The sequence below is a fragment of the Pan troglodytes genome, chromosome 3 (assembly GCF_028858775.2).
Source record: "Pan troglodytes isolate AG18354 chromosome 3, NHGRI_mPanTro3-v2.0_pri, whole genome shotgun sequence".
NCBI lineage: Eukaryota > Metazoa > Chordata > Mammalia > Primates > Hominidae > Pan > Pan troglodytes.
In genome coordinates this window covers 52,391,506-52,418,323 of record NC_072401.2, presented here as the reverse complement: position 1 = coordinate 52,418,323, position 26,818 = coordinate 52,391,506, and the positions used below count along the sequence as shown (strand labels likewise).

At 35.7% G+C, this 26,818-nt stretch overlaps 1 protein-coding gene across 13 annotated transcripts in view; it reads right to left on the bottom strand.

Moving 5' to 3' along the window:
- Positions 1-2,590: 2,590 nt before the first annotated feature.
- Positions 2,591-26,818, bottom strand: part of CNOT6L (CCR4-NOT transcription complex subunit 6 like) — a 103,614-nt gene continuing 79,386 nt past the window's right edge. For 7 of the 13 annotated variants that reach the window (XM_063809517.1, XM_054683780.2, XM_009447686.5 and 4 more), the window contains exons 9-12: positions 20,571-20,722; positions 18,038-18,265; positions 15,345-15,547; positions 7,191-9,808 (exon numbers count right to left, since the gene is read on the bottom strand). In XM_063809517.1, the coding sequence (XP_063665587.1) occupies positions 9,596-9,808; positions 15,345-15,547; positions 18,038-18,265; positions 20,571-20,722 (796 nt within the window). In that variant the 3' untranslated portion in view covers positions 7,191-9,595. Of the gene's footprint in view, positions 9,809-15,344; positions 15,548-18,037; positions 18,266-20,570; positions 20,723-26,818 lie in introns of all 13 variants that reach the window. The other 6 variants (XM_054683779.2, XM_009447688.5, XM_003310327.6 and 3 more) reach the window with 1 other exon arrangement.

The following is a 26,818-nucleotide window of genomic DNA, read 5'->3' as shown; positions in this document are numbered from 1 at the left end:
TAAGACTGCATTTTATTGACATGGTGGCACTCTCCAGTGGATCAAGCAAGGAGTCCTGGAGGCAGTCCTAATATACTGCTGGCATGCCTCCTTGGAACTCAGTGTTGCAGGTTGTGTTCCCTGGGAAGAAACTCAGATGGAGATTATTAGCATGCAGGAAACTTATCAGTGAGTGCTCTCAGAATCAAACCCTGTAAAACGGAAGGAAAGGAACTAGGATTTGACTGAGAAAAGAGTTCAGGGGGACAAAGCAGAAAGGCGCCCTGGGAACTTTGAAGGTGGGAAGGCCCTTCAGAGTTGCTGAGGTGGGCTAAGACCCAGACTTTATACCACCCACACCCAGGCACGGGAAATATATTGGCTGCCCCCAGAAAGGGGTCATTTTGGGCTCACAATGCTGGCATACACAGACTCATCATATTGACGAGAAGGTGGGGTTGCTCCCACAATGGGAGGCAGAAAGAAGCATGTCTGAAACCCAAGATTCACTGGGCATCTCTTGGTTCCTTTATGTCCAGGAAAGCAGCCGTCACCCAGCAAGTGTAATTATATCTTGTTGGGATGAAGGTCTGGGCACACCACCTCAGAGAAGCAACCTAGACCCACTGACAGGTTGCTGCAAAGCTGTGTAAAATCTGAAATGTGTAATAGAATAGGGAAGATAAATATTAATCACAGCCTCAGAACCAGCTGCAGCAGGGGACCATATTCTTTGTCCCACTACTCCTCATCTATTTTTTTTATTGAGATTACAGCCTGCCACAACGTAGGCTACAATGAAATGAACTTGACCCTGGGCCCAAACAGATCTTGGTGGTACAAGTGGTTACACTGTAGTGGACCCCTCTTATGTTCACTTCACACCTCTCAGCTCACTTCCTTGTTCTATTACCTTGGCAACCAGATGCACACCGGTGTAACTTGATACACTTTGCCTGAGCCACACCAAATATTTCTTGCTTTTTGCACCACCCACCCCCTCATCCCATTTCTCCATTATCACTATATGGGACACCTGCAGGAATTTGCTAAGTGAATTTGATACAGGCACAAACATGGATGGGAAAAGGAATTAACACCCATGGAGTAAACTTTGCCTCATCCCATTCCTCATGAAGATAATTTTCAGGTGCCTTCTATTCAGCTCCACAGAGGGTCCTTGGCATGTTTATTCCCCAGTTGCCCACAGAAGTGATCAGCTCTGTAACGCATCCCTGACTTGGCTTTCCCTCCTTCCCTATTTCATTCTTCTTTGTCTTCCATTCATTCTTGAGATCAATTACCCAAAGAAACTACCTCCATGCAAACCCTTGTCTTGGTTTCTGCTTTTGGGAGACCGATTTCGTGAGGTTTAGTTCATCTCCACTTTACCATTGAGCCTACATTTTGCCCAAGGCCAGATGGTAAAATGAAAGGACATTCGGTGAGTGTCTTCAATGCCTCATCACAAAGGTATCGTAACAAGGCAGTTATCTTGAAATCTGGACAACTTCAAGATTCACTTCACATGAGTGATTCCACTTTTGGAGGACTTCCTAAAGGCTGGCCAACACAAAGGCTTCTGTGAAGACAAGGACCTCACGGTCAGTGACAGCCTCCTCACATTGGATCCTTGGTAAAAACAAGTCAATAGGCACTGAACTGTCAATGTTGACAATCTGTTCCAAAATAATCTACCATTATCTTTTCCAAGCACTTACTAAGCCGCACAGCTGTTTTCTGTTTCACTAAAAATAATCTGTTCTCTATCACACCTTATTTTAAAGTCATTTTTCAGCTGAATATCTGTAAGCACAGTTGGCAGAATTCCTAATTATTTCACTATGTGCCTTCTCTCTCACTCTTTCCAAGATTCTATGATTTAAGATATCTTTACTTTGACTGAAACACTGGAATATCTTCTGTGTCATAAGGAGTATTTGGAATATGAATTCTTGGAGGATAGGCATTATAAAGATGTCTTTCATCTTAATATGCCCACAACACCTTGTTCACAGAAGATACCTGAATGTTTGTTGAATGAATTTACTTGAGATCTTAGCAGGTCCAGCTGTTGAGTTTCTTCAATATTGATAACTCAGCAAATCTGTCTGGTGGTTGTCTGTCAGTCAGGATCAACTAAATTAAGCCCTAATAACACAACTTTATCGTATTAACACACTGAGACTTAGCAGTTGTTTCTTACACTACATGCCCAAAGGACAGCAGGGGAGTTCTCTTCAACAAAGTCACTTAAGGATCTGGAATGAGAGGTTTCATCTCAACATATACTTCTATGATCACACAGGCAAGAAAAGGAAATATGGCAAATTAAAGACTGGCCCTTAAAGTTCCACTCAGAAGTGACATATATCCCTTTGCACTGGTTTCTTCGGGCAAAGCAAGTCATATAACTAGCTTCAGAATTTTTTTTAAACAATGTACTTAGTAATGTAGTTTTCACCAGAAAAAAAAATGTAGCATGAATTTGTAATTATGTATTTTGCCCTGAATTATCTTGGCTCCCTACTTCACTTTAGAAGAGACATATCAACCTAAAAGCAGAGGTTTATACTGCACAAATAAAGAGTCAAAAACCAAGACAAAGGTATGCAGTTGCAAAATGGCCATTTATTGCCTACAGGGGAAGGAAAGGGAGGGAGAGAGGGGAAGTACACAGGTGCAAGGAAACAAGCATATATTTAGCCCTATACATCATGTGTGAGCAGTAACCAATCTCCAAAATGGAAAAAAATATTTTGTTATCTGACATAGTAGTTAAGGTTCTTAAGCACCTCCCTTCTGAGCTGCCACAAGATTTAAAAGGCAGGACTGCTTTTTTTTAGTCAATGTTCACATTAATGAAAAAATACTACCAACCGTGTCCTTTTGCACGCACACTTTGTACAGTGTCTATTGTGAAAAACATCTCAGCTGAGCAGTTTTGGTCAAGATTCAGACCTCATCAACTGTTTAACTGTAATAAATAGAAAAATAAAGCAGCTGGTGATTTTGTCAGAGAGAATGTGTTCAGTAAGAGTAGAACCACTTTCTCCAGGGATGGCAGAGAGTGTTAAATGGTTAAAACACCTACAGAACCAGTCTATTAAACATTAAACACTAGCAAGCTACAATTACATGGCACTTCATTAAATAGTCTAATTTAAAAAAAAATCTTAGATTTTAAACTGATTACTGAAACACAATAACAAGTTGATTTAGTCCTTGGCTTTTTCTTAGAACAAAAGCAAAGTAAATATACAACCTAAAACAGCAGAATTTGTTTTGGAATAGTATCAATGGAAACTACCAAGTATTCAGGGAAAAAGTTACTAAAACACCTTGCTTGGTTTTACAGTCATGTGCTTTGCTTTGCAACCATTAGAATTAGATAGTTACAAAAACACTTTATAGGCCACAGAATGACTCAAATGTATGCAAAATAATGAATTCTTTAACTTAATGCCAGGTAATGAAAATAAATGAACCTTTCCCTACTCAAAACGATAAATTGAGTGGAAAAGTAGATTGTCCCATGGACAATTAGTTGGCACTTGTTATATAGTTGAAAAAAATCACAACAGAAGATATAAATTAATCCATGGCGAATTTGACCAACACCCTGGCCCTTATAGAGAGAAAAAGTACATACACACTCTCTTTAAAAAAAAAAAAAAAAAAAAGCCCTCCATACTTCCCCACTCCAGAGACAACAAAGCCAAAGATGAAACATTCAACCTTCTCAAAATATTCCAAGTAGTTCTATTGAACTCTGTATCTCAGCTTCTCCAAGATGAAAAAGTTGTTTGCATTTGGACAACTGTACGAATGCCCATAGTGCACATCTCAGTGCTGCTGGTGTTTAAGAAATTTGTCACTCATAACCCTGAACAATTCCAGATCCAGTGTGCAGTAACACAGCCATCCAAATCCCTCCCCTTGAAAAGTTGGCAGAGCACCGCTCAGGAATTTCACAGGTAAGGGAATATATTTTTAGCAAGTTAAGCACAGAGAAAGGACAGTACAGTTTCTAAGTAAATACAAACCCAGATACTGCATCACTTACTGCATCAAGATTGAAACAAGCAGCAGGATACTAAGTCTGTTTGGTAAGAAGCAAAGCCATTGTTTGACATCAATGCTGAACCAATTTTGTGACTTCAGATAACTACAAACTAAATTAAATTGGTACATATAACAATTGATAGCTTGAAAGACAATACATCAGTGATTTGAAATTAATACGAAACTGAAATGAGCAAGAAAGGACCACTTCTGAGAGGGTTACCATGATTCTTACGCTTTAGAGTTAAAAGTGACAGACATACAACTGGAAAATTATCTAAATTTTGAGAGATTGTTCTAACAAAAATAACTAGTACTAGGCACCAAACTAGAGCCTCCGAAAGATTCTGAAAGCTGAATGGACCATGCTACCACCATGCCAAAAGAGTCATATCACTTGGCATTTGTATATCCTTTTCATAATGTGATTTGTTTCTGATGACATACTTCTAAAATGCAGTTCAATGCTACTCAGTTTATACAATGTACCATAAAAATTAACAATTAATAAGCACAAATGTCCTTATGTCATAGGCTTTGAAAGTGAAAACTATTTTACTTAAAAAAAAATATTCCATTACTTCAATGTCATGTCTGTTGAACGAAGAACTCAACATGCTTATTTTCCTTTGGTTCCAAGAAAAACCCAAGTCTAACCAAATGTATGCCACAAGGAACTGCCAACTGGGTTAAAGCTTGGTATTTTCCTGGTTATCACCCTATTTCCTGGTGTAGGACCTGGGGTTTAATAGAGACATTTACATAAAAAAGGTATTTGGTTAAAACAAGAAATATGCATGCTCTTCCTTACCACCTTCCTGGAAAGAACTGCTTTTTTTTCTTTCTGTGAATCTTGTTCAAGACATCCTGTAGTTTAGATATATGGGCTGCTTCTTTTTTACCCTCAAGCTTTTAGGTGACACTTATAAAGGTGAGCATATCATTCTATAAAATGAAAGATGCTCTTGGCATCCTGTTCTTAAACAGATTAGAACTTTGGTAAATAAGACAGATTAAAGATGTACTAAAATGTTTGAATTAATTTTGGTGATCATGATGCTATTACAAAATTAGAATCGCCCAAAGCAACCATAGTATAAAAGTTCTCATCTGCCTACAAATTTAAAACTTTAGTTCAAGTTTCTGGCTTCCCTAGTTAATTTCTCTACCTACAATTCACACAGTTCTCCAAACATGGTATGACTCAAAGGGAAAGGCGTAAATGAATCTACTACACATTAGAAAAGTGACCTTTTTAAAAGGGTAGAGCAGGTGGGAAAAAGAGTATCTTATCAATGTGAGAATTCACATTTCTGTCAAAATGTAAGTATGTATGAGTGCTATTTTGAAAATGTGCCATAAAGTCTTTGCTTGCTATAAAAACCATTATTTTCCAAAAACTGGTCAGCATATTTTGCAAAGCTATTAAAATATCTCAGAAACAGAATAAAAAAGCTTAGAATCAAATAAGCATTGGGACACAGTCAATTTTATCATTAGAAAATCTAGCCATGTATTAGGAATGACATAATGTATGGTTATATGCCTCTGGTTCTTCAAAGAATGTATTTAGCCTATTCTTCCCTGTGCTTTCTATAGTCTGCTGTTTCATACTAAAAGTATAGATGGCATTAGTGATTTTTAGAAACGCTTGGAAATGCAAATATAAACTTAAATTTTCACCCATTTAACAATATAAACTTAGAATTTTAAAATGGAACACTATATTTGCCCATGTTCCAGTTTTAATGTGCCACATCCTCAATTCTAATATAATCTACCATAGAATCAAGTGATATGAGCCTTAGATATCTTTCAACTTTCTCCCTTGCTTCTCTGTGATTTAACTTTAAGACACCAAAAAAAATAGGGGCAAATAAGAAACAGCTTTTATATTTTTGCCAACTACACTAAAACACAGTGGCTTCTTTAATACATTCACACAGGATGCTAATTAGTAAAATTAAATACCTGCCTATGAATATCAGAAAAGTAATTTGAAAAGAAAGAGCTTGGAACAAGGCAAATGGGAGGGGAGGAAAAGCTGGTCTCAGAACCCATTGTGCCATACCTGACTTCAACATGTGATATTCAAACGAATGTTCACACGCCTTACATCAAAGAAATGAAACAAAAATATTCAGCTATGTTATTATACAAAATTTTTTTTACATAAAACATCATAAATCTGGAACAGATTTACTATATCTGAATTCTAAAAAGTTGCCTATAGAATGGTGCTGGGATTCTGTTCTCTGCTTGCTTTTAGGCAGTGCTGTTGCTTAAAAGTTGACACCAGGCACAATATTTTAAAACAAAATCAACGAGCAAGGAGCAGTAGGTGGATCTGAGCCTTTCCCAGATGTCAGGCCTGAGGATGCTGCAATATTCCCCATCAAAATGTGTAAAGCTATGAGGTGGATACTGATGCCTGAGAGAGTGGGTGACTTGACATGCACTTGTATGACTGTAATAATGGCAAACAGTACAGTTTTCTCTTCCTCAAACAATACTGTTTTAGTAAATTTAAAGAACATTCCAGTTCTTAGACAAATATGGAAATAATATTTAACAGTTTTAAAAAAACATGTATCACATTCTAAAAATGCCCAGATTTTCTTTTATCTTCTGATTAAAATATGCAGCAGCCCAATGGCATAAAGCTTAACTCATTCTGATAACTAGAAAGTATATGAGCATATATATTTTACTTTCATTGAATATATATATATATGTCATTCACCTCTTCCTTTTGGCTTCTCACTGCCAAAGTTCCAAATGGCATGCGGTTTAACAAGACAATGCTGAGGAAAGCAGCATTTCTGATCATCTGAATTGGCAGCTCAAAACAGATACCACTCCTTTTACAAAGGGAACAAAGGGTGAAGGGTATGTGAAATTTGGGCAGTGGGCTAAAGGGAAACCGTGCACATGAAATTTGGGTTACCATGCCCCAAGTGTGTACCACCCAAAACATAACACAATTACCTACTTCAACAGAGCTACTACCAACATTTACTAAAACCACATTAAAAATACACAGGATAATGAATGGTTTGAAAGAGCGCATTTGAAGCAGAGAGAACCCAATTACACACCTTCCTGCAACAGAGTGCCTCGATCATACACAAAATAAACTTAAGCTGTTTACAATGTTTCCCATTTTTTTTTATTTTTTCCCTCTACATTTAACTATTAAAAAAGTTTTTTATTAATAAATGGGCTCCTCTGTGGTTCATATACAATCATAAGTGAACTTTAAATTCCATTTTATACAAACATCTCAAAAAATATTGGGAGTGAAGTATGGTAGGAAATATTGCTCACATTGCTAATTAACATGCGTATATGAAAGGAGGAAAATGTTTTGTTAGTGCATATACCTCCAGAGCAGAAAACCCACCCAAAACAAAAGATCTAAAATAAAACATACAGTAGCTGATTACAAAAAAAGGTAATGTCCACAAAATTAAGTTTTTCATGCTATTCTACTTTCCAGTACTATGCTTCAGGTAATCAATTTGCATGGCTAGATGTTGGATACTTGAGGTATATAAGAAGGGAAACCTGCATGTTGAGGAAAATCTGTCATCTTAAGGGTTGTTTCTTTTTGTTTGTTTATCCTGGTACTTTAACATTTTTAAAAGATATTTTATTTACATCAAAATTCACTGAACTACAATGACATTCCAATTATAATAGATGACAAACAACGCCTCTATCACTAGGCACTTTTAAAAGGGAGTTCAGGCTTTACAGAACCCTTCTGATGCAATCCCATGTATGATATGACATCATCCCACCACCCTCGTCCCACTAAAATTACCCTCTGGGGAAATATTACCTTATATAGCCTGATTAATTTACTATGGAAGAAATTAGCATAAAATGACCAAAGTAAATGCATCATTTAAGACTAATAAAACAGCCGAAGATGTCAGGTTTGAAAGATGAGACAAATTGTGTATATTTAAAACTAATTAAATAATTTAAATTTGACCTGTACTTTATATATTAGTGAGACACAAATATAGGCTATTGTCTTTTAAAATTTCATTCACATAATGGAAAATTTCTTGTTTATTAAAAATATCACATTTTGAGACTAGAAACAGTAAAGTGCATGAAAAGTTTAAAATATAAATTTCAGAAAACTCTTATAGCAGCAAAAAAGCAGAATAAAGAAAAACTTAAAAACACAGACACAACCTTTTCCTGTTACTGTGCCATAATTAACATCAAGTAGCCAACCAATTTTTCCCCAGAAAACAGTATTCTGTTCACTGCCTCTTGAGTCACAGATTTTCAACTGGCCCCTCCTAGGCAAAAAAAAGATTCCAACATACCTAAAGGCATCAACAATTGGGAATAAACCAGTAGCTTCTTAATTCAACCCTGACAGACAACTGAAACAAAGATTAAAAGCATATGATGGCCATTTGGCAGCTAGAGTCAGGAAAATGACCCAACGTTTTCAACTACTGCCCCAAATTTGTTCTCTCTCCCAAATCCTTTGCACTGTCATCTCAAGAAACCAACAGCCACATAATCTATGTTGGAAACAAATAAAATATCTGTATGATTTTCCCCATCTGAAACTTTGATCAAGGCCTTTTTATTCAGCAGATTTTTTTCTTAACATTTGACTATAATGGCAAAAATGATATAGGTCATATAACATCTGTTTTCCTGGCACAACCAGACAGAAGGTTGAATTGGAATAAGGAAAAATTCATTCCGTGGGCATCCTAAACGTACCACATTCTATTTTCAAGGTATGTGGCAATACAGATTACTTACTTTTTCTCTATAAATAAACTTGAGAGACAGGCTTAGAATTAATACTTCCAATAAGGTTATATATAAAGGACAAAAAAACCAAAGTGATTCCTCAAAAAAACTCCAAACCAGCATTTGGCCAACAAATTGTCATGTGGTGTTACATGCTGGATTATAAAAGTATACTGTGCAACCATCTTTAATTTTTCAAATTTTCTTACCATGTATAGAGGCTATATCATAGTTTATGTACTGAACAAGTAAATTTAAGTACTCTGTTAATGTGCAAATGACTTTGGAATCCAAAAGTCAGTTATAAAGGAAAAATTCAAGGTTTTCCCTGGAAGGCATATCATCATTCAGTTTAAAATACTGTATTTATAGTTTTTAAAAATTGCCTTTTATAAAATGGTTGGCTCACTGAAACCATTCAAAAGGAAGTATTTGTTTTGGAAAAACAAATACACTGTTATTGGGCCTCAAATTGGTAATTTATCAATTTTGAATGCTGGCTGTTAATACAATATAAAGAAGGTCCAATTTAAAAACATGTTAAATTAAAATTTTGTAAAGAGAGTAATACTTTGGTTCCAGCCCTACTGCCAAATGATACCAATATGCACAAAAATGTACAAAGTCTTACAGCAAACACATAATGAAAGAAACCTGAAGAAGCAGCTTAAGGATGGCCATACTTCACTCCTACATACTTTGATTTACAACTGTACAGGTCCATAGCAACAGATCCCCGTCTTGGCGGGGCAGTACTCCACTACCTCCGATTAGGCAAGTGAACACCATTGACAAGAGGCAGGAGTGGAGGGTGGAGTTCAAGTTGTGTTAACAGTGAGAAGTGGTCTGAAGGGATGTGAGGGTGTGGACACCCAGTGATGTTGTTCTCAACCAGCCATTGAGGATCTAAAGGCCCCAGGACACCAAGCACGTTCATATGAGTCTTGGAATAGAAAATGTAGTCAATCACGCCCTGGAAAGAGATTGGGGATAGGAAAAAAAGAAAAATTCAAGATATATAAAGAACAATCCATAATTTATAAAAACCAAAAAACTGAGTACCCTTTCTTCTGGTACCTGTTGTCTTGATAGTGGGTCAAATAAGGCTCAAATATTCAATGGGTATTACATGAAATAAAGGTGGCTCAATAGGGAAACACAGCATGCTATTGGAATTATAAATCCTTCCATTTGTGTGTAAGTGATAATTTGAGAAGCTAAACACATTAAATTATGTCTAGTCATCTTTAGAATTGGCCTGCTTGGTTTAGTGAAATCCAACATATCAGTATAAATATAATGGAGCCTGTACTAATCCTATTGGCTATAATAAGTAGAAAATAAGAATATTTATATAAGCACACACATAGTTAACGGTATTATTTTCAATTATTTGCATATCAAGATATCCAAACACACCTGACTGAAGCTGTAGTAAACCATGTTTATGGATTTGCTAATCCTAGTCTAGCTTTCCCAGATTTGCTACATACATACAACACACTACACAGTTAACTATTCTATTCTTAATTTAAAATACTCATTTTCACAAATACTGGAATATGTGTAAATTCTGGATTTCCTTGCTACATAAAGACAACTCAGCAAAAATCATTCAGCAGGAAGCCATACATAGCAGTTTTATCTCTCAGAGCTAGATGACTGGATTTGTCTGATCAGTAAGTCTAAAACCAGGGGGCTTTTATTATCCCAGGTTGTGTATGCAAGACAGCAAAATCAAATTTCTTCCTATCTAGTTCCTATTCATATCAAGATAGCCTGAGCCCAAGTAGGGAGAAATATTTCTACACCTGTAAAAACCTATTTACAAATACTATACATGAGTTCCAGCCAATACTTTAAATGGTATTATAATGAAATGGGCTACTTAAAAAATAAAAACTTTTAATGAAAACAAATTTTTTTATTGTGAGATTTTGGACACAATCATTTCAGTTTGTTGATTTTCATTTGACCAATATCAAAACACCAAAACTGTTCCTCTTCTAAGAGACAAGATTCAGGTGCAGTGTCTCATGCTTGTAATCCCAGCCCTTTGGGAAGTGGGGGCAAGAGGATGGCTTAAGTGCAGGAGTTCAAGACCAGCCTGGTAAACATAATGAGACCCAGGATTTTACGAAAAATTTAAACATTAGCCAGGTGTAGCAGCAGGCACCTATAGTCCCAGCTACTCGGAAGGCTGAGGCAGGAGGCTCACTTGAGGCCAGGAGTTTCAGGCTACTTATAATTGTCCCACTGCTTTCCAGCCTGGCTGACAGCAAGACTCTGTCTCTTAAAAAATAATAACAAAAGAAAAGAAAAAAGCCCTTATCCGACCTTACTTTACCACAAATTAAGGAACTTACATGAGTCCAGGGGACTCCAAGTTTAAACAGACAAAAAATGATAGGATCATAAGGTATTATCCCTTCATTTTGGTTATAATGCCTAGTTTTACAGTGATATTTTAGAAAATGAGTTAACAAGGATCACGGTAGTTTTACTTCTCCTTATGAGACAACTTTTTGCTTCAATTCTAAAATAAAACACATGAAATAATCTCAATTACTTATGTTGAACAGAATCTCCTATAGGGCTGGGCACAGTGGCTCATGCCTGATGCCTGTAATCCCAGCACTTTCAGAGGCCAAGGCGGGCAGATCACTTGAGGCCAGGAGTTAATTACCAGCCTGGCCAACATGGTGAAACCTCCTCTCTACTAAAAATACAAAAAAAATGGCTGGGTCTGGGGGCGTGCACCTGTAGTCCCAGCTCCTAGGGAGGTCAAGGCCCAAGAATTGCTTTAACCTGGGAGGCAGAGGTTGCAGTGTACTTAGAACATGCCACTGTACTCCAGCCTGGGCGACAAACCCTCCTATATCTTACAACCTTATTAGAGTGCCGTCATGCACATCAACTGCTAGAGTTCTTTGCAAACGTAGGCCCCAAGAAAAAGATAAACACTCCAGGAAGTAAGACGCTTTTAATAGAATGCATCACTTGTAACTATTTTCATGGTTTGAAATATCCAGAGTAAAAACTCTTATCAAAACTCTCAGCCAGGTTATGTCTGTGAATTCACCCAACATATTTGTACATATGCATCTATGAGGAGGATCCCTAACTTTGATCATATGCACAAAAAAGGTTATAGACTAATGATTTTTAACCCCTTTGAGTCAGTTTCTTTTTTAAAAGATTTAATACTAATAATGTGGGAAAATGCACTCTTTATATTAGTAAAGACTATTATTGTATAAGTCTATAGAACTGTATTTCAACAAAAAGTCAAAACACAACGAAAATATTAATAGTCTGTTACCACTATGCTAAGCTTTTTTAAAAGAATGCCAGAAAATTACAATTTCATAATGTAACAGAAAAGTTTACTATTTGCTATAAAATAAAAGCTGCCCTTCCTTTTTTTTATTAAATGATTTGGGCACACCCTCAGATTAGAGGATAAACATGGGGTGAGGAGCAGCAGTAGTAGGTTTGAATTAAGCTGTTTATTAAACTTACCTGGTCTGAAAGTAATGTTGAAAAAGGAGTAATTCTTCTAATTGTTTACCCTTCAGTTCATTCCAAATCAGTTTGCAATTAAATGAATCTGAGCTCTAAATACCTCTTTTCTACATTTCTAGCTTGTTCAAGGACGAAGAAAGTAAACAAATACTAAGCTAAGCAAACAAAATTTAACACCTCACTGATACAATGGCCCCTCACTAATACAATTGGATCTGCATTCGATGCTGATCACATGGCATTTTATATTTGATGTTACCTACCCTTTTTTACTGATTGCTTTCAATACTGGGATAGCATTAACTATGTAAAATATATGTATAAAACTGAAAAGTTCATTTTCTGTTACTTGGACTAAGAGCTCAATTCTCTCTACTCAGGTGTGCCCTTAGTCTCTAGCCATCCTTCCTTGAAATACTATTCTATTGTCTCATCCCATCTATCTATCCAGCCAGCCTATTTATCTTCCCATATATTACTCTCTCCCACCAACTTATACCTTTATCCTTCTCTCTGATCCTATCTTATACATCCAAACATCAAACACTCTCTGAGCCAGGCATTTCTAGTTCTTTAGCCATACTTATTTGAACAATGTAAATGGCTCAATAGGATTTTTGATTCAATTACTAACACATGTAAGAGCTTTTGAAGGACTGTCAGTAAATAATTTTAAACCAATTCAGATGACTGAGGAAGGTGGATTAATGTCCCAAATTGTGTTTCTCTGATTTTTATTTATGGACAAGGAAGAAGTAAGCTTTAAAAAAGTCTAGGCTGGGTACAGTGGCTCACACCTGTAATCCCAGTACTTTGGGAAGCTGAGGTGGACAGATTGCTTGAGCCCAGGAGTTCAAGACCAGCCTGGGCAACATGGTGAAACCCTGTCTCTACCAAAAAAAAAAAAAAAAACCTCAAATATACAAAAATTAGCCCAAGACCAGCCTGGGCAACATGGTGAAACCCTGTCTCTACCAAAAAAAACCCCTCAAAAATACAAAAATTAGCCAGGCATGTTGGCACACACCTGTAGTCCCAGCTACTCAACAGGCTGAGGTGGGAGGATTGCTTGAGCCCAGGAGGGTGAAGCTGCAGTGAGTCATGATTGTGCCACTCTAGGTGACAGAGGGAGACCCTGTCTCAAAAAAAAAAAAAAAAATCTAGGCTGGGTACGGTGGCTCACACCTGTAATCCCAGCACTTTGGGAGGCTGAGGCAGGCAGATGGCCTGAACCCAGGAGTTTGAGACCAGCATGGGCAACATGGCAAAACCCTGTCTGTACTAAAAATACAAAAAATTAGCTGGTCATGGTGGTGTGTGCCTGTAGTCCTTGCTACCTGGGAGGCAGAGGTAGGAGGATGTCTTGAGCACAGGAGTTTCAGGCTGCAGTGAGCAAAAATCTTGCCACTGCACTCCAGCCTGGGTGACAAACTGAGACCCTATCTCAAAAAAAAAAAAAAAAAAAAAAAAAGGGCTATGTGAAATAGAATAAAATTTTTTTCTTTTTACCTACACACATACCTGAACAATAGTAATAGTTGCAGAATTACTAAACACTTATTTTCGGGAACTTTGTCACAGGTTTTCTGGGTTACGCTGGCAGATATATATCACTATAGTTACAAGGATAGGATTTAAGCTGTGGTAAACTGTATCATTAAAAGGTATTCCTTTAAGTTTACATAAAAGCAATGATGTGCTAGAGTCAGCTAGTGCTAGCTTTCTTAGCACCTCTTCCCAACTCTATGTTCAATGGTATCATGTTGGAAGATAGGATTCTGCTACAGAAGTACTTAAACCACAGAAATCGGCAAACACCACAAATCAGAGCTTTTTCCCAAAAAGCTCATTATTAAATATTTACCAGCACATCACTACATACAAGTGGCTGGAACAAAATGAACTATCGCTGGATTGAATTATCTTTTCTAATAGCAAAAATACTAAATTAGATTCAATTTCTAAGCAATTTTTTTTCACTTCATGATTATGAAAGCTGATTAGTAACAACACACGAATTTCTTTTCTTCCTCCTCCTATTTGTTTCTTGGAAAGGAGCTAACCCACGCAAAAATAGAAAAAGGTTATTGGAGATATAAGGGAGGCCATTTGTAAATTTCCTTTGGTATTTTATTAAATTTCCTCTAGGCTTCTTATACCAAACCACTTTCTAACACTTGGATTTTTCCAGATAGTATAAGATTCTACTATAGATGCCTGAAATGCCAGAAAGTCAGAGAGAGGTATAATAGCAGAGCTACAGGTACACAGAGTGATCAGAAAACTAGCACTGGGAAAGAGACTACATAAAGCCACCACAATCTGTCTTTCTAAAGAATAGCTGGTCCTGTACAATCAGCCTTTCCATTTTTTTTCATATTTGTCAAAAAATGTCTTTCTTTTCCTTTTAGAGTGTCCCACTGCCTAGGAATATATTAGCATAAATACACAGATATAAAGTAGAACCAAAGTACAACCTTCTCTAACCCCATACCCAAAAATAACCTGAAAAACTTAAAGATACTAAGATATCAATGGAAAGTAGAAAGAAAATCTTGAGAAAATACTATATAAATTCATTCAAAGTGAGTTTTGCTATATTCGGTGCTTTTCTGTGGGGGGCGGGCGGTTGGGGGAGGGAGGTTACTGCTGAAAGTTAGGGATGGTTTGAGCAGGTGAGGGTTAACTATATTGATATATACAAAGTGCTTTGACCAGTGCCTGGTACCTAGTGAGCATTTTAGAAGTTTTTGTTATTATATTATTTGAAATCTAAACAAGCAAGAGAGCAAGAAGAATTTAAGACAACAATAGCCACAAAACCCAATAAACCTACTTATATTTAGGTGCATACTTAGCCTAGACATTTTAAGAATCTAAAAATTCCTGAAGATTATACAATTAATCATAAAGAATTTACACCTTTTTTGTTACATGCTTGTATCTGAAATAATTTCTACACCTGCCCAAAGGCTGCCACTCACTTTGAAATCAAAGGTGTAATTGGTGTAAGGCATCAAGTTATTTTCATAGGCGCTCTTAAGTTGGAAGCCATGTGTGATTCTCCCTTCTGAGCTTCCATTCTTTCCATTGCAGCTGAAGTTCATAAGACACTCATTGTACCTTAGTTCCTTGAAGTCTTTATGGTTGTCAGCTACTCCTCCATTGCTTAAGTATTCCACAACACCTGGTAGAATAAAGAAGAGACACTTCCATTTAGCATTTAGACCTTACACAAGGCTTCACAGCCAAGACTTGTTACCAGGTTAATCCACCAGGCTCAGAGTGGTCTTCTTAGGTTGAGCCATATAAAACTGCCTTTTGTTGTTGTTTAAAAATAAAAAATCAAATACCAGCCATTTCATATAAGTCAATCAAATGAATCAAAGGATGTTTGCCTATTTCAGAACAAAATATATCAGGAACACTCAAAGATATCCTTAGTTTTCTTAGTGGTTTTTCAGGCTAAAGATGATTTCCAGGACCTAGGATGGCATTCACCAGGAAGGTATTAACCCTAAATGTTTTTGGAAAATTATTCCAAACCACTATCTCTTTAGTATTTCCCCATTCTAAGCAATCAACAACTTTGCGAATATATAAGTAGAGCATATTAATAAAAATAGTTTACAACAAAAACAGATTTTGCATCTTCAACATTTCAATGTCTAATGTCAGCTAGACAATATCATTCTTTATTTTGAGCTAGAGTGAGTTTTCTCAGTCTGACACTATAAAGCATATTATATGCCAGAAGTATACCACTTGGCTAAAAATACAAGGCTGAAGAGAAGAATAGCATTCAGAAAAGTGCACTGCTTCCACTGAATTAGCAAACATGAAAACAGTATCAAAACCCTTATGATGATTAGTGCACTGTTAGAGTCATCTTTCTATTTGTAATAAGGATTGATAGTAAGATATAATGAATGTGTGATAAGCACAATTATCAGTATTGTAAATAGCTCAGAAGGCACTATCATTTGTCTAGTATTTGCTACATGCCAGGCACTGTTCTAAGTGCTTTATTCATGTAAATCTCACAATTCTATGAAGTAGATAACATGATTCCCCCCTTGATAAAAATGAAGAACTAGGCTGGGTGCGGTGGCTCACCCCTGTAAAACTCCCAACACTTTGAGAGGCCGAGGTGGGCGGATCCAGCACCTGAGGTCAGGAGTTCGAGACCAGCCTGGCCAACATGGTGAAAGCCTGTCTCTACTAAAAATACAAAAATTAGCTGGGCGTGGTGGCATGCACCTGTAATTCCAGCTACTGGGAGGCTGAGGCAGAAGAATTGCTTGAACCCGGGAGGCAGAGGTTGCAGTGAGTCAAGACTGCACCACTGCACTCCAACCTTGGCAACAAGAGCACAACTCTGTCTCAAAAAAAAAAAAAAAAAAAAAAAAAAAAAAAAAGGAAAAATGAGGAACTTAGTCACAGATTGCATAGTTCATAAGTAGCAAAATCAGGATCCAACCATGACAGTCTGGTACCAAAGTCATTTCACTATGTTGTGTTGCCAAATGACAACTAACTGGTTTTAACAAATCAAATACAATGGGAGAAAAACTTGCACTTGAGAGTAATTCAACTTAAGAAAGGATTAAGAAAGGAGCATGTGGTTAAAGTGCCAATTAGGCTAGGGGTTAAAGACAAACATTTATAAACAATGATTTCAGCATTATTTGCTAAGAAGAAAAAGATGTTTTCAAGTTCAGTGACTTTTTTTTTAATATTCCAAGTGTAGGCATTTAGGTTATCTTATAGTAACCTTATTGTTACTTACTTTAAATAACTTAAAATAGCCTAGCAGTGATAATATACAAAATTTAGCATATGCTTTGGTATTGGCAAAAGAGTAATAGTCTAATGTTTTCCATTTGATACCTAAAATGCAGAAATGATTTTTATAAAAAGTAAAATGATAAAAGTTCAGACATAAAGTAGTTTAGTGGAGCTCAAGAAGTAATATGAAGCCCTAGGATAATTTTGATCATTCTTCTGTAACTACTAACATTATCCAAATATCATTTAATGAATTCACTTAAAAGTTGCTAACATTATTAAACTACAGAGCTACACGTAATGAATATTTTCTGGCTGCCCCTTCAGATCACCCTTCTGCAGTACACTCTGTGCCTCAGGCAGCTGATCTTTATTGCATCAACTGCAAATCCCTCCCCGCTCTAGCTTTTGGTTGGATTTGATCAATGGGCAGCCTAGCAGGAGATGAAAGGACAAAAGCAGAGTGAGGTAAGAATATATATTTCCCTGGCTCCCTTCTTTTTGGTTTGCCAGGGATTGACCGCTTCATGCAATTCAAAGCCATCACTCCTATTATGTGGCCCTTTCCTACAACTGTATTTTTTCCAAGTTCTAATGACAGACGGCTCCCACCACTTTCCCTTTTAGGTAGAGGAGTGGTAAAGAGATCTATTACTAAATCCCCTAGTGGCAGAGTACTGCATCATTTATTGCTTTGTTTCCCTTAAACCAGGCAACACCTTTGGTAATAGCTTCTTTATTAAACTCTCTTCTATTACCTTGTGTCCCATCCATGGAATTCTTATGATACATTCCTTAATTTATCTACTCAAAATTTAGGAGCTAGCTGGCCTTTGAACCAAGAGTAAAAGTGAAATTGAAAGCAGTGAGGAAATTATGTTATAAATACCTGAATCTGGCAATGAGTTAAGATCTGCACATAGCACCAGCGGGATGGAATTAGGATCTGCAGTTGGGCTGCCAGGCCTACTAGAGGCTTTCTCCAGAATGTTTTTAACCTCTGAGACAAACATCATGGTCTGGATGAGCTTCACATCAGAATACTCTGGGTCCCAATGCATGTGGGCATTTGCCACTATAAGCAGCTGTTTGTCTGCAGCATGAATAGGCTTCATACCTAAATTTAAACATTACAAAAAGAAGACAAAGTTATGCTTTATGTTTGAAGAAATGTGGCATCCTCAGGTTTTCTCAATATGATCCACAGCTACTTCTTTACTCTTTTCCATGAATTTATAACTTCCCTTTTATCTCATAAAGTAATTCTTAGAAGCTAAAGGGCTGAAATTCTGGTAATCCTACCATGGGAATTACTCTCCTAGATCAAGTTGGCAAACTGTAGCCCATGGGCTAAATCTGGCCCACAAATTTGGTATAGCCCTTTAAATATCTGTCATTTAAATAGCACAATAATGTAGTAAGGCAGGTTTTCAGTTGAGTTACCTAAACCTCAATTTAAATTCTTACTACTGTCTAATACTCATTCACCTTGCATTTCCCAAGCACAACACAGCACAACTGTGATAGGTCAGTAGTAAAGGCAGTAAATTATATTAACCTATATAAGATAAAATAAGAAAGTCATCTGCTACCTGAACAAATTCACACCATATACCGAAATAACATTATTTTTAAAATCAGAATTAGAGAGTAGTGTGCTATAAAAGTCTGGACACGTGGGTTTTAGACTTGGCTTTCTTACTAATTATTTTATGTAGTTTTGGGTCAGTAATTTAACCAGATTCTTTTGGGAAGTGAAATATTCAACTAGAATATCTCTAAAGTTTTTTTTTTATTCCTATAATTCTATGTTTTTTAATTCTGTTAAAATAAACATTAACATAGTACTTTCCAAATGGTAGATGGAATACATTAAGATTTTTGAAAATTAAACATAGTTAACATTTACTGACAGATGTCCATAAAATATTCAAGATATAAAACTATTAATACATATACTCACATTCTGTATGTTAGTAACTCTATAGAGAAATCAACAAGAGCTATAATCTAGAGTATGAATGACATGAGGGATCTCTCACTTTTTACTTTACATACCTTTAAACCATTGTACTATCCGTAAACATACAAATTTAATTTTTCTTTTATAATTTCTATAGAAGCGTCTCAAATTTTTCTATTGGAATATAAGCTTTGGGGGAAAAGACCTAATTTTCTAAGTCTACTAGTTTGTTAAAGTTTCTTTCCAGTCTCACCAAGCTATAATTATCTTCAATGTTGAGAAAATAAGAAACTGAAGTATCTGTTATATCTGACATAGTCACCTTAAAAGCAATTTGATCATAAATGTCTGTAGCCAAATCTTCTAAGCGATCTTCTTTTCCTAGTTTTATAGTGTCACTTTTAGCTATAGATTAAGTATTCACAATATTAAAAATTTTCCCCTTCAAAGAGCCATAAGCACTATATTACTAAATTCCCCTTCTATGAGTACAAGAGATATGTATTTCAGAACGTAAAAGTCTCTACTATTTAGAATTACTCTTCTGCAAATTAAAAGAGGAGTAAAACTCCAAAAGATATTCTCCACAATATCAGAAAAAAAAGTACCAAACTTTGGGAAGAATAAGATTGCAAAGGACATAAAGGTAAATAAAAACGGAGGGGCTAAGAAAAGTAAAAAGTCCAAAATTTCATATCAAAGATTACCTTTGATAATGAATAAATTGAAGTATGGTGAGAAAAGAAGGTTTGACACATATGCATGGTCTGCATAATTCAAATCAATACTCTAGTCCAAAATAATCTTTTCCTCTACAAAAAGCACAGGGGAAAAAAAGCCCTGATGTGGTCTCACTCCTTTCTTGCTTAAAATGTACTAGTAAACAGTGAAATGCTCAAAGGCAGGCAGTAAGAAGGATAAAAAAGGTCTGTGTATGAAGTACATAATGAGTTTCTGACTCTGAAGGAAGCTATAAATAATCTAAAATGCTAAAGAAAGTACCATGTAGATAAAAGATCCTGCTCTTACCCTGACAATGACTGAGATATAACAAAGAAACTAGAGGAAATGTGCCAAGTCCTTAACCTTAAAGACAAAAGAATCACACTCAAGCTAAAAATATGATTCAAAAAGAGGGCCAAGTCATCATAATTTCTAAATTCAGCCTAACCAAAATATTCCCTATTTAAAAGAACTGTTTGGGATTAATGGCATATTAAAAAAGACTTTACATAGATTATCTGGTCAGTAAAAAAGACTGTGATAGAGAGCACAAAATATCCCAACAAATATATGATGCTTTACACAATGGTGCTATTTTCCTGCCCATCTCCCTTAACTTTCCTCAAAAGAAAATAACTTTGCAATAAATAACGGCAAAATTCTCTTCACTTGTTTTGAGATGGAAAAACTTGGGATGGTGTTTATTTTTAGTAAGAATATTTTACATTGCACTCACCTGCTCCAAATAGTTCTTTGTGGACCTCTAATACCACAGCAACACCAATGTTATCTTTTGTCATCACTCTGTTCAGCATAGCTTCGGATCCATCTGAATTAGCCATCGCCACTTGGTTAAATTCCACTGTATGCTTCTGCACCAATGTAAATCTAAAAGGTACATTATTATAATAATTTTAGGTACCTAGACTATCATGCTGAAAGATATTAAATGAAAGAAACATGACATGCATTGTCTCCCTTGTCATTTTCTAGCTGCAAGTGACCATGTGATACAGTTCTGGCCACTAAGACACAAGAAGTCTGATTATTGTAAAAAGTTTCTCAGAGGCCCCACCTAACAAAGACAGCATATATATCCCTTCATGCTTTTATACCTTGCCCTTTACAGCTAGTGCTCGGAGAAATAATAACCATCTTGTGACCATGAAATAAGAAGCAGGAAGGCAAAAGCCAACCTTCTAAAAATGGGGAAGCAGCTGAACCAGTTCTGGACTGCCTATTTCTGGACTTCTTGTGTGAGAAAATCACCCTTCCCTCATTTGTTTAAGCTACTGCTAGAATTTTCTGGTATTTAAAGGTGCACACAATCTCAACTAAGTTAATGAGAAAAAGATAAAAAGAATACAATCCACCTACCCTGTTTGTAGTTTTATTTCTACCACATCAAGATATTTGTCAACAAAATGCAGGGGCACACCTTTATCTCAGCTAAAGAGTAACTGATTTTTCCATCTGACTTTTACTAGCAAGTTGCAATGGGGTATAAGTATTCTGAGAAACAGATTCTGCAAGATGAAGAAATGACTCTCTCTGTGATTACAACTTCTGCACTAATAATATTTTCTTTCCTTCATTAATGCCAAATTATTAAGCATTGTAGAGTTGTAGGATTTAATAGAATTGGTTTAGTGCTGACATTTAATTGCAGTGGGATGTTGGTGAAGTCATTTAACCTTTTTCAGTATAATTTTATTAATTTGTGAAATATTTATAAGTAATCAAAACCTACTAAATACATTACTTGCACTAGGTGTTCAGTGGAGAGAAGACATATTTAGTCTTGTAACAGATCCCCTCCTCACTTTCCTTCAAGCTTTGAAAACAGAAGCTAGTTTCTGTTTCTTCAAAAATATTGACTTACTATGCCACAGGATGCTGCACTAAATGAAGCAATATTCCCTTCCCTCCTCCAATTCTGAACGTGTCAGCTGGACTGACAAGTGTAAAGGGTCAGTTTATGTGCCTATTTCTAACCCAGAGTGCTTAAAGTGACTATAGTTTCTACCCTCTAAAGAGGTAATCTATAAGCTTAAATATGACAGATGAAAGTTACTAAGGTGAAGAATGGGGTTAAGAGCATCCCAGGTAGAAAATGTGAAAGGTCCTGAGACAGCAAAAAGCACTGCAAGTTTACGTGTTAGAAAAGAATGGAAGGGTATGAAATGATGCTGAAGAGGAGAGATAAAAGTTCTAAGCCAGGACATGGTATCATTTGATTTATATTTTTTAAGATCACTTAGCTGCTCAATTAAAGAACTGATAACTGGGAAGCAGATTAGAAAGTTTGTGAGGTTATCAGAAAGAGAAATGATGGTGGCTTGAACAAAGGCAAGAGAAATCAAGAGGAGTGAGCAGTTTCAAAATGTGTCCTATAGACAGGATTGACCATTGTCCATATCAGACTTCTTCAAACAATTTTAAGCTGTGGAATACCTTTTACAGTTTCTGGTGAGATTCCCACAGATAAAACAGATAAAAGCAGCATTATGTTAGAATAAATCAACCACTGAAAACAAGCAACCTATTTTGATGAATATAAAAATTTGAAATCAGAGGACAGAGATGACATAGTTTTATATCAGTCTCAGTGTCCAATTTTTGTATTTTGTTTTGGTTACAGAATATTATTAAAAATCCTGATTCACACAGCTATAAATGGTAAATAACTGGCCCTATACTCAGAAAAAAGAAGCAGGCATGAAGAAATTTGATTCAGAGGTCTGCACCAAAAACAAGTTAACTAAGCAGTACTTTATGAACACGTTAATGATTTCCAAAATGTTAAAACTTGTATTTGAAACATGTGAGTGAACATGTTATTTTCAAACTACAGTTCAATTATTCACATTTAATTTTTGAGATATCTTCTAAATATTCACAGAACTTCTATGGTATACTTACAGGAACCTAGGATTCTGTACAAAAGTCTTAAAAATCCTGTTAATTATAATATTTTTATAACTGGAATAATTTTACTTCTACCAAAGCTAGGTCATTCTTTGGGGCATAGGGGCAGGGGAGCATAGGACTCTAATTAAAAGAAATATCTTAACTAAAATTTGCTTTCCTGTATTCTTCTCCCATTTTTTCCATTAAAACTAGATCTAGATCTTTTCAAGAATATACATTAAATCTAATTTCTCTTCCAAATGACACCACTTTAAATATCTGACAATAGATGTCTATGCTCTCCCACCCTCCATGTCTTCTCCGGAAAAGAAACGATCAGTTACACTTACATGATGTGTGATGTTGTTCATCTGAACAATTTGTTTAAATTTGCTCAACAAATTTAAATTGAACTGACAACTGGGTCTGTCTTTTTGAAAAGTTCATTTGAACAACTCAAGTTTACCCAAAGGTGCAGTACCTATAACTGGGCATAAATGAACTACAGCTTTCTTCATTTTTTAACTGTATTTTCGTTAATAAAGACTAAAACTTCACTTTGGGGAAAGCCATATTGTAAGCCAAACAGGAACTAACATATATCTGAAATGTTTTGATCTTTTTGCTCTTAAACCAGGTCTTGTCAGTCCTGCATTTATAGGTACTTCAAAACAAAAACGTGGAAAAAATGATACATTAAATATGTTTATTGTAGAGATATGAGAACAAAGAAAACTAAGTCACTTATAACCCAATACCTCCATTTAAAAGTTAATATATTTCCCCAGACTTTTCTCTACACACATACACACACATATTTTTACGCAATTAGAACAATACTATTCTATCAGGGACATTTCCTATAACATTTAATATTCTTCCAAATCAATTTTGATGACTGGATTATAGTCCACTCTACAGATTCACCATAATTTATTTAACCTGTGTTGGACATTTAAGTTACTTCTTACATATTTTAACTAATGCCGTAATGAACATTGCTACATATATTTTTCTGTGGTCTCAGCTGATTCTTGTCCCTCCCTCTTTTTATTCCTTCCATTAATAATCTAAGAGCAGCAATCTTTACCTCAGTTAAGTATCACTTCATGAACTTCTGCTCATTAGTTCACCTATTCGGATATTAAGCGCTCTGAAACTTCATCCTATTTAATTTTTAATTTTTTACAGATATGTAAGATAGATGCACAAATTTACAGGATATAATTCTATTTTTCTATTGGATCTAATTCTATTTTTCTAATAGATTAAATATCCCTGCCAGCTTTTGGACATTTATAAATGTTATGAGCATGCATTCTCTTCTCTCAAAATAATTAAATTTCTCAATAGGACAGAATAATAAAAAAAATAATGAAAGCTACCATTATTGAGGATCTATCCAGTCTCAAGATTTGTGTTAAGTACTTCATATATGTTAGTCCTAAAATTTGCACATGGAGATATACTGCTCAGATTCCTCATCAGGGATTGCTTCAGTTGCAGAAAGCTGCCTACTCATGGTCACATACTTCTAGGAGCACCACCATCCAATTAGAAATCAAAAGCAAAAGTTAAAAGTCCAGGGATGTGGGCCCCTTGTGGTTTAACTCTCACAGGCCATATAAGCTCTAAAGCTCCCTGTTGAGTCACCTGAGGCAGTCAGGCCTGCAACACTTCACTTTTCTCCGTATGTCCAATTCTGCTTCCTCCCCTTTCCACAGGTGTTGATTTCTAATAAACTCCTGAACACCAAACTATCTCCGAGTCTTCTTTTTTTTTTTTTTTTTTTTTTTCTTTTTTATTGATCATTCTTGGGTGTTTCTCGCAGAGGGGGATTTGGCTATCTCCGAGTCTTCTTTCGGTTATCTCCGAGAACCCACATTGCAGCAGGAGGTATTACTACTGCCATTACAAAGATGAAGAAAACTGAGGCTGGGCAAGTCTGTCTTTTTGAAAAGTTTGATAGTTCATCCATCCCCCAAATCCTAGAATTTTTTTCTCTACTCCAATATTTATAACAGATTACCTTTGCCAGTTCTCTAACCACACTTCTGTAAGATCTTTAATACCATAAGATATAATTATCTTCATTTGAAAACCTAACTAGTTAGTGCAGTTTAGTGACTCTCTTGGCTTACCAATCTCACCGTCTTGGTTTGCCATTCTCCTCTTTACCTGGTCTTAGTGTTTCTACTTTGAGGAAAATTCTTCTCAATAGAAATCATGAAAGCAAAACATAAATTGTATAGAGCTGTTTTTTGTTGATCATCAATTACTGATTATAGAGTCTGCAGTGGGTCCATTCCTTCCTTGTTATTTACAGTGCATAATGTTAGTTAAAATATCCTCCTCACTGCCTTAGCACTTTCACCCAGCCTTTTCTTTTTCTTAAGTTTCTTGGTAATGATCATAGGTTCATTAAACTTTTTTAAAAACGCATGATTAGTTATTGATCTTTCTTCATTTAAATAACAATTCTTTAAACATAAATCTTGAGCAACCACTGGGTTATCAGATGCTTGCAACTATCCTTCCAACTTTATTTCTCATTGGTATATACTGCCATACTTTTGACTTTTAAAACTTCTCAATCTTTTAAAGGTATCTTCTTTTTACTGCCGTGGTTTCAAAAGTCCAGAAAAGCAAAACTAGTCTTCCTAAACAGGATGCATATGTCATTATAACTAACACTCCCTTCCACTGCCACTGAGAAACTCTAGAGCACACATTCTCACTCAAGTTTTATCACTTCAGCTTCACCAAGGGTTGAAAAACCAAAGAGAGTTGAAAACTAGTTGAACCAAATAAAGTTCCTTCTTTCTAGTAAATAAGAGTGTTGATATGTTTCTTGAACTTTAAGACTTTCTCAGATATTCTGTTTTTAAAAGAATGAGATTTCTAGCATTAGTGCTGATGGCTGTAATCTACAATTTATCTTATTTCCTTGTTTATAACTGTAATAAATTTACAATATAGTAAGATATAATTACCCATATTCTATCCCTACTACCTTAACAATGCTACTTCTTGCATTCCCTTCCCATGAAAACCAAATGCACTCTATTCTGCATCTACTTTCTGTTTCACAGATTTCCATACAGGTAACATTTTGAAATATAGAGGTTTTCTGCCATTCTTTCTATTATTAGATGTTTCTTCTCAATTAGACATATTGGTTTATTGTTACTTTCCAATCATTGTTCCAAGCCATACAGCCTTGGTAATACGGAAAATCTTAAACTTGTCTCTTTCGATACATTAGTTTACTATTCATACTCTGTGACTGGTATACAGATGCTAAAAGCATTATTCCTGATGATATTTTATTCTAAGAATTCTTCTGTATATTCACATTTTTGAAAAAAAAAACTAGACGAAAGGTCAAATGGATAAAAGAACATATATTAATATAATAAAGACTGCTATGACCAAAAAATCCCCTTATATGATTTGAGAATTATTATTAGGTTGGATGTTTCATGTGCAAAAAGAACGCGTCCAGAGCAGTCCTTCAAATAAAGACATAACTCAATTTCTTACCAACTTGTAGTCTAAAAATAACTTTGTGGGCTCTGATGTAATTAATTAATGCTAGAGAGAGGACAGTGACTGCCAACTATGAGAAACTAAAGCAATCTATAGGATTTAAGTAATATTCCATCCCTGAATTCATTTACAAGTAAAAAGGGGCAATGTAATACACAGTCAAGACAATAGTATAATCACACAAAGTTAACTCTGACCCTTTCTGGATCACATCCCAACACTGTTAAAACCAAACCAAATAGAAGTTCTTACTATATTCAGTATAAAATGATATAAAATGTGTTCTTGGTCCCTTTAAGTAATCATGGGAGTGCCAGAAGGTAACTAATTGGAAAAGGTAAGCTGAGAGACCAGGTTAAATAAGGAAGTAGATAAATAACATCCTATATTTGTACCGTTCTTTTTTTTTTTTTTTTTTTTTTTTTTGAGATGGAGTCTTGCTCTGTCACCCAGGCTGGAGTGCAACAGCACGATCTTGGCTCACTGCAACCTCTGCCTCCCGGGTTCAAGCAATTCTCTGCCTCA